Here is a 13,499-nt window from a genome sequence, read left to right as displayed (position 1 = left end):
TGCGAATTCTCCGTTCTGTCTACTTTAGTGCCCTGTAGCACCCTAAAATCATGAACAATGAAAGCACCCACTCACAACCACAGCAATCAGCCAGGAACCTCCAGGGAACACTAAAGCCGGGGGGGACGGTCCTTGCCAAAGGTCCACAGACAAGTAGAAGCTTGGGAAATGCTGTTTATGGCATTCCTTCTTTGGATATTCCTAATGCATATTAGCAGACAAAGGCTCTGATCTTTCCTATCATAAAGGGACTTTAATCCAGCATTTTCCAATTTACTTGGCCACAAATCTCTTTCACCATAAAACCCTTTAACCTCCTATAAAACCAGTAACCTCCAAGAAAACTAGCAAGGCATTAATTTATTGACTGTAAGTTACTGACCAATAACTACGTGATCAAAGTGCTGGGTGTGCAAGTACACGTACACAGAGAAGACACAGGCCCTTTGATTGTTTTCAGAATCCCATAGCTAACGGCACTTGCTTTTCCAACTGGCTTTATTGGGACAAAGAAGCTTCCGTTGAGGTCCAGAAAGAAAGGAAATGGAAAGCCTTCTTGTAACCTATTTCACATCCATAAAACACTGAATGGTTTCTGCAGCATTTGCACACCTTTCCCTCATTTGATCCTGAAGCAATTTTCTGGCTATTCCTCTCACTCCAAGGAAAGGTGTAAATGAGACATTTCTCAAGAGAAAACCCAAAGCTACTTTACTCTTTGCATCAGACTTATGTTTACACAGAGTCATCAACTCAAAAATTCTGATCAAAACAGAGAGTGAGATAGGTGTGTATATGTGTCCACTCACATGACAGTAACAAAAATGTTTCCGAAAGCAAGAAAGTGTCACCCGTGAGGTTGCAGTTTTAGGCTGTTGAACTCAATAGGCCCCATTCTGAGATACATGGGTGTCCACGGAGGCTGGAAGAACAATCTTGCGGGTGGGATTAATCCAATGCTGACCCGTTATGAATAATTGCTGCATTCGAATACCCATGCAAACAGCTGTCCCCATGAGGTTGATTCTCTCCTCACCCATTAACCGCAGTTGCGGGCCAACAAAATAGCATCACCCAGAGCCTTGGCTAGAGGAAAAGGACCCACAACACCCATCTGGTTGTCGCTAAGTGGCTGAATCCTCAGATTTCAGTTTTAAAACAACTTTTAAAAATTGAGATATTTTAATGACCACCAAATCACTGGTTTTCCTTATTTCTCACTTGCAAAACTTTCTGGATCATCTAACAGGTCCATTCTGAGAAATCATGCAGTCCACATTTAGCAGAAATGAGGAAGCTGATGTGGCAAGGTGGGGACGCCAGAAACAAAGATGCATAATGGGTTTGCTCTTGGGTTTGGCACCTTAAAATCCTCCCAAATGATCAGAGACTCCTGTGGTCAGCTGAACTTGAACAGAGGTGAGGTTTCTCCCACAGTTTTGGCAATGATATAGCCAGCCTTTAGTAAAATTATATTTATATGGTAAAATTGTGAAGCAAATGTAGAAATCATTCAGCAGTGTAGACATTGTTTTCTTTATCTATATTTGTTTCATAAACTATTATTTCTTAATAAAAATCTGGGGGTAAGTAATTGAATTTGATTAGCAGGAGTAGACCCCCTGCTAATCAAGAAGACAGCAGCAAACAGGACACAGGCAGAGACTTGAGAAGCACTTGCACTTTGGGCTTGTTTTCTCCCTGCCCTGGGAGCCCTGTAACCACCTGTGAGAAAGCCAGGGCTGGCCCACTGGAGAGGAGAGACCACATGCCAAGTGGCCTCAGTTACCTGGCCACCCCAGACAAGACTGTCATCAACAAGCAGCCCAGCTCACCTACCACCTGACTGCAGGTGCACCAGCGAGCCCACCCGAGATGAGCCAAGCCCAGCTCAGACCAGAAGAACCACTCAGCTGAGCTCAGCCCAAACTGCTGACCCAGCAAAAATCATGAGCTAAAGAAGTGGTTGCTTTAGGTTGCTAAGCTTTGGAGTGGTTTGTTACAGAGCAATAGATAAGAAATCCACACGCCCTCAACCTTCTTTCCTACACAAGCCAAATGCAACCCAGCTTCTCTGTACCTCTGTCTGAGGCACCAAGAGCTCCTGGGAAAAAAACAGGCTTGAAGCTTGACTCCAACACAAAACTGGTGTAATTGACAGGGACAACCCTTCCTTCCTCCTCCAACGACTCCTTTCTCTTCGCTTCTTGGATTCCACTCTTGCTTTGCGCTCCTCACGCCTTTCTTCCTGATGCTCTTCAGTCTCCTTTGCTGATTCTTTTTCGTCATCCAGACCTCTAATCATTGTGGTGTCCCAGGGGTCAGTTCTGGGATCTCATCTCTTCTCTATATTCTCCTGGGTGACCCCATCCAGTCTCACTTTTAAATAACTGGACACTAACAACTCCTACATTTATATTTCTACCCTGGTCCTCTCCTCTGAACTCCAGACTCGTATGGTTAGCTGAGTTCTCAACATCTCCACTTGCATGTCTAATGGGCATCTCAACATGCCCACATCCAGACTCTTGATGGTCCCCTGCAAACTCTTCTCCTCCAGTCTTCCCAACACAACAAACAGTAAATTCATCCCTCTCTATTTCCATACCCCACAGCAATCTACCAGCAAATCTTGTCAGCACTTCTTTCACAATCTCTAGAATCCGTCGCTTCTCACACCACCACCATGGTCTACACCGCCACCCCACCTGTACTGCTGTGGGAGCCTCCTAACAGTCTCCCTGTTTCTAGCTGCTTCTCTACAGTCTGTTTTCCACACAGCAGCAAAGTGAGCCTCAAAAACTGCAAGTCACATCATGTCACGGTTCTTCTCAAAACCCTGCAATGATTTCTACTCTGCATTCAAAATATAGTTCCAAGTCCTGACTTCGGTCTATAGCGCCTGCCATGGTCAACTTCAAGTGACTTCGCTGACTCTTCTGCCACCACTGTCCTCCCTAGTTCACAGCAGGCTCTTTGACCTTCTTGCTCTTATTTACGTATGTCAAGAAGTTTCCTCCTCGGGCTTTGCACATACTGTTCATCTGCTTGGAACATTCTTCCCCTAGATAGTCTTGAGGCTCACACATCAGGTCAATCAGGTCTTCTCAAATGTCACTTTATCAGAGATGCCTCCCCTGACTTCCTGCTAAAATAGCGTCATGTGCCCCTCTGCACCTCTCTGTCCCCTTAGCATGCTTTGGTTTCCTTCTTCATACTCGTCACCACCTGACCTACTATATATCTGTTTCTCTGTTTGTTTATTGTCTCTCTCTCCTCATCAGACTGTCAGCACCATGAAAATAGGAACTTTGTCTTGTTCACTGCCGTATCCCCAGTGTCTGGTAAACAGTAAACAATCAAGAAATATCTGTTAGGTGAACGGAGGGAAAGAGGGAAGGACGTAGGGAGGACATAACTTTTCCAGCCTCCATTGTGGCCACAAGCAAGGGAAAAGGGGCTTGGCAATGGGAGTTGGTTTGGCCAGCCAACAGGGCTTGTCATGGGATCCATTACCTCTTTCTAAGGCTACTGCAAAGTCCTTATAGCAAGTCTCCTGGCCGCTAGCTAACCTCTCCCACCTATCATCCCCATTGCTACTGGAGTAGTCTTTCTAAAATACAGACTGGACATCACTATCTTCTTGAAGAACTTTTCGTGGCTTCCCATTGCTAGAGAATAAAAGTCAAATTCCCTGGCTTGGCAGTTAAGACCCTCCACAATTTTAATCTATCTTCTGGGTTCATCCTTCACTACATCACAACCAATGTGAACTCTAATCTCCAGGGATGCTCACTGTTAAGTAAGCATGGCTGTCCCCTGGCTCTTTCAGACTGGACGCCTTTATCTCTTCCCAGCTATGACATCCCGCTCACACTTCAAGGCCCAGCTAAAACACAACCTTCTCAGAGCAATGTCAGCATGATGGCAGAGTGAGCTCTCCCGGTAAACTCTCCCCTCTAAGATACAATGAAAGGACATTCATATTCCAACAGAGGACACCCACACAACACAAAAGACGTCTGAGATGCTCACACAGCCACATGTTGGATGGTGGAGGAGCTGGAGACCCCCACACCCCTGAGGAAGTGGATCAAGGTAAGAGAATGCTTCTCTTGCTCACGGAAGGACAGTAACCCAGGGATTACGTGCAGCAACAGGGAGGACAGCCGGGAGGGAGCAGTGGCCCTCCGAGGGAAGACCATAGATCCCTGAAGTCCCCACAGCCCAGAGAAAAGCCCATCACAGAGAGGACTAGCTATCGCAGGGATATCTGCATCAAGCCAACTCCCCCGGAGAGCAGATAGACAGGGCAGAGTGAGAAACCCCCACAACTGCGCAGGAGAAGAAAGCACCCCTCCCCCCCACCTGCTGGCCCAGTGCCCCAGCCCAGCACCTTGGAGCTGTCCCCATGGTTCACAGCAGGCTCAGAATATGCAGCTCTTAACCCCCACCTAGTGACAAAAGGTGGAAGTGGCAATCAAATACCACCACAATGCAGAAGCACAAATCTATACCATCTAGCAGTATGTAAAAATAGATTAAATCTCCAGACCAGAAGGAAAATGACAAGTACCCAGAAATCAATCCTGAAGACACAGACCTCTATAACCTAAATGATAGAGAATTAAAAATAGCTATCATCAAAAAACTCAACAACTTTAAAGAGAATACAAATAGACAATTCAACGAGTTTAGTAGCTGCTTCACAAGAGATTAAAACTATAAAGAGGAAACAAGCAGAAATACTGGAGATGAAAAACACAATGGATGAGATGAAGCAGAATATAGATTCCCTGAAAAATAGAGCTGATATCATGGAGGAATGAATCAGCATGATCGAGGACAGAAATTTAGAAATGCTTCAGATGGAGGAGGGGAAAGAACTAAGACTAAAAAGAAATGAAGAAAGTCTCCGAGAATTATCTGACTTAATTAGGAAATGCAACGTAAGGATTATAGGTATTCAAGAGGGAGAAGAGAAGAAGAATGGAGGAGAAAGCTTGTTCAAAGAAATAACGGAGAACTCCCCAAACTTGGGGAAGGAGATGGAAATTCACATGAAAGAGGCCATCAGATCTCCTAACTTTGTCAATGCAAAAAGACCTGCTGAAAGGCATACAGTAGTAAAGCTGGCAAAGTCAATGACAAAGAAAATATACTATGGGCAGTAAGGCAGAAGAAAATAACTTATAAAGCAACCCCTATCAGGCTTTCAGCAGATTTCTCAGCAGAAACTTTACAGGCTAAGAGAGAGTAGAATGATATATTCAAATCTTTGAAAGACAAAAACTTTCAGCCAAGAATACTCTATCCAGCAAAAATATCCTTCAGATATGATGGAGAAATACAAACGTTCCCAGATAAACAAAAGCTAAGGGAGTTCATCGCCACAAGACCCACTCTACAAGAAATCCTCAAGGAGACCCTCATACCTGAAAAAAAAAGAAGAAAGGTGTTATAAAGCCTTGAATAAGGAGATAAATAGGTAGACAAAATCAGAAAATTGGAGCTACCCAGCAGACCAGGTTAGCAAACACTCACGTAAAACATTAGAGATAAAGGGAAGGAAAACACCAAAACCAAAGACAATCCTGTCATTTTAACCACAAACTCACAACACAAGATGGAATAAGATGTAACAAAACCAACTTAGGAGGGGAAGACAAGAGGGACTGAGCAGGCTTAGTCTAAGGAGGTAAGAGGCCATCAGAAAATGGACTATCTCATCTATGAGATTTTGCATACAAACCTCATGGTAACCACTAAACAAAAAAGTAGATCAGAGTCACAAATAATAAATCAGGAGAAAACTAAGAAATCCAGCATAAAAAACTACCTAACTGAATTGGTAGTCCGAAATACACAGGATGAGAAACAAAGGAAATGCGGGAGAACTGGAAAACGAGTGATAAGATGGCAGCACTAAGCCCTCACATATCAATAATCACTTTAAATGTAAATGGACTGAACTCTCCAATAAAAAGACACAGAGAGGCGAGATGGACTAAAGAACAAGACCCAACAATAAGCTGCCTCCAGGAAACACATCTCAGCCCCAGTGACAAACACAGGCTCAGAGTGAAGGGGTGGCTAATGGCAAACAAAAGAAAGCAGGTGTTGCCATACTTACATCAGACAAAGCAGACTTCAAGATAAGACAGGTAAAGAGAGACAAAGAGGGGCAGTGTATAATATCAAAGGGACACTCCACCAAGGCAACATAGCACTTATAAATATCTATGCACCCAACACAGGAGCACCAAAGTTCATAAAGCAACTATTAACAAACCTAAAAGAAGACATTAATGATAACACAGTAATAGTAGGAGATCTCAACACTCCGTTTACATCAATGGATAGATCATCCAGACAGAAAATCAACAAGAAAACAGTGGAATTAAATGAAAAAGCTAGAGTAGTTGGACTTAATAGACATATATAGAACATTCCATCCAAAAACAGCAGAATACACGTTTTCTCGAGTGTGTGTGGAACATTCTCAAGGATAGACCATATGTTGGGAAACAAGGCAAGCCTTAATAAATTTAAGAAGATTGAAACAACAAGCATCTTTTCTGCCCACAATGCTATGAAACTAGAAAGTAACAACAAGAAAAAAGCTGAGAAACGGACAAAGATGTAGAGACTAAACAACAGGCTACTGAACAACCAATGGATCATTGAAGAAATTAAAGGAGAAATCAAAAAACACCTGGAGACAAATAAAAATGAAAACAATCCCATACCAACTCATATGAGATACAGCAAAAGTGGTCCTAAGAGGGAAATTCATTGCAATACAGGCTCACCTTAACAAACAAGAAAAATCCCCAATAAGCAATCTCAAACTACACATAATTGAATTATAAAAAGAAGAACAAACAAAGCCCAAAGTCAGCAGAAGAAGAAAAATAATAAAAATCAGAGCAGAAATAAATGCAATTGAAACAAAAAAGATGGTAGAAAGGATCAATGAAACAAGGAGCTGGTTCTTTGAGAAGATAAATGAAACTGACAAACCCCTAGCCAGACTTACAAAGAAAAAAAGAGAGAAAGCTCAGATAAATAAAATTAGAAATGAAAGAGGAGAAATCACAATGGATACCACAGAAATACAAACAATTATAAGAGAATACTATGAAAAGCTATATGCCAACAAATTGGATAATCTAGAAGAAATGGATAAATTCTTAGACTCTTACAAGCTCCCAAAACTGAATCAATAAGAAACAGATAATCTGAATAGAGCAATCACAAGGAAAGAGATTGAAACAGTAATCAAAAACATCCCAAAAAACAAAAGGCCAGGACCAGACGACTTCCCTGGTGAATTCTATCAAACATTCAAAGAGGATTTAATAGCTATCCTTCTCAAGCTATTCCAAAGATTTAGGGGAGATGGAACGCTTCCTAACGCATTCTACAAGGCCAACATCACCCTGATACCAAAGCCTAACAAGGACAACACAAAAAAGGAAAACTATAGGCCAATATCGGTGATGAACATAGATGCAAAAATTCTCAACAAAATATTGGCAACCTGAATACAGCAATACATCAAAAAGATCATACATCATGATCAAGTGAGATTTAGACCAGGGACACAGGGATGGTTCAACATCTGCAAATCAATCAATGTGATATAACACATTAACAAAATAAAGAATAAAAACCACATGATCATCTCAATAGACACAGAGAAAACATTTGACAAGATCCAACAGCCATTTATGATAAAAACTCTTAACAAAATGGGGGTAGAAGGAAATTACCTCAACATAATAAAGGCCATGTATGACAAACCCACAGCCAACATCATACTCAATGGGGCAAAACTGAATGCCATCCCTCTGAGAACAGGAAGAAGACAAGAATACCCGCTATCACTACTCTTATTCAACATAGTACTGAAGGTTTTGGCCAGACAAATTAGGAAAGAAAAAGGAATCCAAAAGGAAACGAAGAAGTAAAACTCTTGCTGTTTGCAGACGACATGATCTTATACATAGAAAACTCTAAAGAATCCATTGGAAAACCATTAGAAATAATCAACAACTACATTAAAGTTGCAGGATACAAAATCAACTTAGAAAAATCAGTTGCATTTCTATAGTCAAATAATGAACTAACAGAACAAGGACTCAAGAATACAATCCCACTTACAACTGCAACACAAAGAATAAAATATCTAGGAACAAATTTAACCGAGGAGGTGAAAGACCTATACAATGAAAAGTATAAGACACTATTCAAAGAAATCGATGATGACATAAAGAAATGGAAAGATATTCCATGCACATGGATCCGAAGAATAAACATAGTTAAAACGCCCATACTACCCAAAGCAATCTACAGATTCAATGCAATCCCGATCCGAATCCCAATGAAATAGAACAAAGAATCCTAAAATTCATATGGGGCAACAAAAGACCCTGAATAGCTAAAGCAATCCTGAGAAAACAAAGCTGGAGGCATCACAATCCCTGACTTCAAAACGTACTACAAAGCCACACTGATCAAAACAGCATGTTGCTGGTACAAAAACAGACACACAGATCAACGGAACAGAATTGAAAGCCCAGAAATAAAACTACACATCTATGGACAGCTAATCTTCCACAAAGGGGTTAAGAATGCACAATGGAGAAAAGATAGTCTCTTCAGTAAATGGTGTTGGGAAAACTGGCAGCGACATGCAAAATAATGAAAGTAGACCACTATCTTTCTGCATACACAAATATTAACTCAAATTGGATCAAAGACTTGAAGGTAAGACTTGAAACCATAAAACTTCTGGAAGAAAACATAGGTAGTATACTCTTTGACATCAATCTTAAAAGGATCTTATTGAATACCATGTCTTCTCAGAGAAGGGAAATAAAAGAAAAAATAAACAAGTGGGACTTCAAACTAAGGAGCTTACGCAAGGCAAAGGAAACCAGGATCAAAACAAAAAGACAATCCACCAACTGGGAGAAAATAATTGCAAATCATACATCTGACAAGGGGTTAATCTCCATAATATATAAAGAACTCACACAACTGAACAACAAAAAAACAAATAACCTCAAAAAATGGGCAGAGGAGATGAACAGACATTTCTGCAAAGAAGAAATACATATGGGCAACAGGCACACGAAAAGATGTTCAACATCACTAATCATCAGAGAAACACAAATCAAAACTACACTAAGATAACACTTTACACCTGTTAGAATGACTATAATCACTAAGACAAAAAACAACAAATGTTGGAGAGGATGTGGAGAAGAGGGAACCCTCATTCACTGATGGTGGGAATGCAAACTGGTGCAGCCACTATGGAAAACAGTATGGAGATTCCTTAAAAAACTGAAAATAGAGGGGCTGGCCCCGTGGCCAAGTGGTTAAGTTTGCGCGCTCTGCTGCAGGCGGCCAAGTGTTTCGTTGGTTCGAATCCTGGGCGCGGACATGGCACTGCTCATCAAACCACGCTGAGGCAGCGTCCCACATGCCACAACTAGAAGGACCCACAATGAAGAATATACAACTATGTACTGGGGGGCTTTGGGGAGAAAAAGGAAAAAAATAAAATCTTTAAAAAAGAAAAACTAAAAATAGAAATACCACACGACCCATCTATCCCACGACTGGGTATCTATCCAAAGAACTTGAAATCAACAATTCACAGAGATTTATGCGCCCCTATGTTCATTTCAGCACTCTTCACAATAGCCAAGATGTGGAAGCCACCCAAGTGCCCAGCGACTGATGACTGGACAAAGAAGATGTAGTATATACATACAATGGAGTACTACTCAGCCATTAAAAAGACAAAATTGTCCCATTTGCAACAACATGGATGGACCTTGAGGCTATGATGTTAAGCAAAATAAGCCAGACAGAGAAAGACAAAAACCGTATGATTTCACTCATATGTGGAAGATAAACAAACACACAGACAAAGAGAAGAGATCAGTGGTTACCAGCACTTATGTGGTGACAGACAAGAAATAATGTACAACTAAAATCTCACAAGGTTATAAACTATTATGATCTCAATTAAAAAACAAAAACCACAAGCCCCCATGACACTCTCCCTCATCAGAGTCCCGTTCTTCTCCTCTCTCTCCCACCACACTTTGCCCGGGCTCCCTGTGGGCACCAGCATGTCCTGCGTGGTATTCCAGCTATTTCTCTCTCTGTCTTTCCATCATGAGATCCCTGGAGTCAGGAATCATTGTAAACCTTTTTATAATCCTCCCAAGGCCTGTCGAAGTGCTCTGCTTATAGTAAAAACTCAATAAATGACTTTCGTACCAGAACCATAAACTACTGAAAAATTACCAGACAAAATACAACCATAATGAACCAAAGGCACTGCTTTCAAGATAACTTAGAGAATACAAGAGCGACGTCAGTGCCAAATTTGTTATAATAAACGGAAGAGACAAATTTCTCCTGTTGCAGCTGATCAGCAATATCAACCCTACAAAGGGCGTCTCACGAGAAACAGCCATTGTGATTCTTGTCTTCTCCCTTAGTCTCCTTTTCAAATAGTCAAAACGAGCATGAAGGGGAATCTTTAAAGGGAACAGTGGAATTAACACGAGGGCTTCGGCTGCTCCCGGCATCAATGATGCCCCGGCTGACATGCACAGGCAGCAGTTGGCCCAGGCCTACCTCTTTCTGGTTTCGGTGGACTTGGCCGTCTTGATGGTGCTTCCGTCCTGGGCAACGTCCCTTTCCTGAGAGGCAGGAGCGTCTCTAATGGGCAGTGGGAGGACCACAGTTTCCTGAGTCACAGGGACGACCTCCTCGTCTGCCCCTTGCTGGCCCAGGTGCTGCTTGGCATAATCAAAGCCTTGCACAGGCTACAAAGAGGAAACAGATTTGCAGTCATATTTCTGGCAAAGTGTGACTCGAATGACGGCTTTTAGAGAAGACGGGCGGGAAAGTGCACGTGGCAGGACCATACTTAGCTTTCGGAAGAACAAGAGTTAACTCACATCTCCATCCTAATTTCTGTCTCTGCAAAAGCAGAATCCGTGTTAATTCCACCTAGCCATAGGATCTCCACAGATAAGATTTACTCAGAAAATTGAATAGTGTAAACAAGATGCAAATACATTTTTGAGAACAAACTTCTATCAAGAACTTTTTTTCTTTTCTTTTTCAAGGATTTTAGATCACTAATTTTAAGTCACTGGATACTGCTTATTAGAAACTTGTAACTGCTATGTTAAACAGGTCCTGGATCATCTCTTGCCTGGAACTATTTTGTCATCCCTTAACTCCACGCTCACATAGCTTTATGTGTAACAAGAGGTGTGTGACTTTGCCAAAACACTTGAACTCTGAACCTCAACTTTCTCATCTGAGAAATGAAGATAACCGTATCTTCTTTTCCCCACCGCCCTGTCTTAAAGGGAGTCACAGATCTGAAAGCAGAGGGAGAGGAACAGGCCACCACCTGTGAGACAGTATAGCCATTAATAATAAAACGGAGTTCCAGGAAGCACTCTTTAATCCAGACGCCACCCTGAAGCCGGCTAGCTCTCCTATAATTCATTACTGGGAAATTAACAAGGCTTTTATTGTACACCTCTGAAATCCCAGTGAACAGGGCAGCTGCAAGCAAAACCCAACAGACATCTATCAGTGGGGCAATAAAAACCAGGAGGCGTCTTCAAACAATTCCCGGGAGCATCTCTATTCTGCTTTACCCCCCAGCGCAGCACAAGACAGAGGTGAGGCAGGAAAAGGGGGGTGAAGAGAAGCAGCTCCAGAAGCAGACAGCCTGGGTTCAGACCCTGCCTCCACCACTTATCAGTTATGCAATTCTCTGCACGTGGGTCTCCTCACCTGTAAAAAGGAGATATCATCATGTAAACAGGATCAAATGTGCATGTATGTGAGAGTGATATTTAACCTCCTCAAAGGGATGCTGTGTGGATTAAGTAAGCAACTTCAAGTCCAGCATTCAGCTAACCTGGCACAGGGTAAGTGCTCCATCCATATTGGTTAACATGGTTTCCTTCCTACTAATCATAGTCCAGGCAAAACGGACATCAGTGATTCTCTTCAAGAAAATTTGGAGATGAAACCCAAGCTCCACCATTTGGGTTCTATCAAAACTTGATAGGCTCCAAAGCACCTCCTTCAGCGGCGCATTTAGTTCAGAAGTGTGACAGGAAGCCTCCTGCCAGACGCAACAGTCCAGGACTGTGGGCCGACCCTCCAGATCTCACTGCCGAGGCTCAGGAAAGGGGGAGTTTTATTGCTGAACCCAGCAGGGCTCCCTTATTTCAAGCAGTCTGTAGCTTTGCCATGGACGGTTCCCCCAGGCCCCTGGGAGGCTCACTCTGGGCACTGTGGTCACCACTGCCTCTTCTCTGAGCGCTGACCCTGACCCCATGGTAAGTGACGTTCCATGCGGCATCTGGGAACGTGTTTCTGAAATAGCGTCTGTTCATTTCCCTCCCCTAACGTGGTGAAGTAGAATGGCGCCTTCGGCAGATGACTAGATAATGTTCCTAGAATACCGAATTGTCTGCTCCTCCCACAACCAACTGGTCACCAAATGATTCAACTGAAATGTTTTTAGAAGCTGATCTTTTCTCTCCAGGCCCACTGTTTAATTGACTCCTGCCTTGGTCTTACTGCTTCCATTGGGTTCCTTTCCAGGCCCAGCCTTGACAAGCCTCCAAACTGGTCCCCCTTAAAACTACGTCAGGTCCTGTCACTCCCTCACTAAAAACGTTTCATGGCACCCACACTCTTTGGCAAGGCACTCGAGGCCTTCACATTCTGGCTGAACCCACGTGCCCAGCCTCGCCTCTTGTTGGTCCTGACAAGGGACTGGGAAATGCCATACCCGAGCCCCCCTCATCCTATTCAGTTTTGTTCCAGCCAGTTACTGAGCACTGGCCTGTGCCTGGACTGTGGCGGGTGCTGGACACACAGCTGAAGGAGAACCGCCCCCAGCCTCCAGGAGCTCACGGTCTTAGCTCCATCTGATACGACCGTCCAGACCGAACACATTACACCACTACGACCGTTCATCCTCACTGTAGTTCAAGGAGCAAGGGACGGCTACAATTCCCACTTTAAAGATGAAGAGCTGAGGTTTGGAGAGGTTAAGAACCCCAGGCTCACACAGCTGGTCTCTGGTGGAGCCAGGATCTGAACCCAGGACCGCGCAACCCGGAGCCAGAATGTCTAAGCAGCACTGGAGGATTCTTCCTGCGGCCTCGCCTCCCTGATGCAGCTGGCAGTCTTGATTGGGTGTCCCCACCACATCTGGCCAGGCCCCATGCAGAGACCCCTGGCCTGTCTGTGAGGAACTGGGAGTCTCCAACAGCAGCGAAGACTTCTAGGAACCTAGTGAGGGGCATGCTGGCTCTGCCCGCCCGCACACTCCCACACTCTCTGGACTGGGCCCTTCACCCTCGCACTGCGCCAGGGTCATCTGCTGGACGCCTCGGGGGACTGATGACGGGTGAGCAGAAAGAGAG

At 43.4% G+C, this 13,499-nt stretch overlaps 1 protein-coding gene across 1 annotated transcript in view; it reads right to left on the bottom strand.

The window, feature by feature from the left end:
• KIAA1549L (KIAA1549 like) overlaps nucleotides 1–13,499 on the bottom strand; it is a gene marked incomplete at its 5' end in the record, with an annotated part of 272,381 nt that overhangs the window by 59,725 nt on the left and 199,157 nt on the right. The window contains 1 exon segment of the mRNA XM_046643105.1: nucleotides 10,666–10,856. Within this exon segment, the coding sequence (XP_046499061.1) occupies nucleotides 10,666–10,856 (191 nt within the window).

Source organism: Equus quagga, chromosome 17, assembly GCF_021613505.1.
Source record: "Equus quagga isolate Etosha38 chromosome 17, UCLA_HA_Equagga_1.0, whole genome shotgun sequence".
NCBI classification, from domain to species: domain Eukaryota; kingdom Metazoa; phylum Chordata; class Mammalia; order Perissodactyla; family Equidae; genus Equus; species Equus quagga.
The sequence above is the reverse complement of the archived record's forward strand: the minus strand, read 5'-3'. Positions and strand labels throughout refer to the sequence as shown.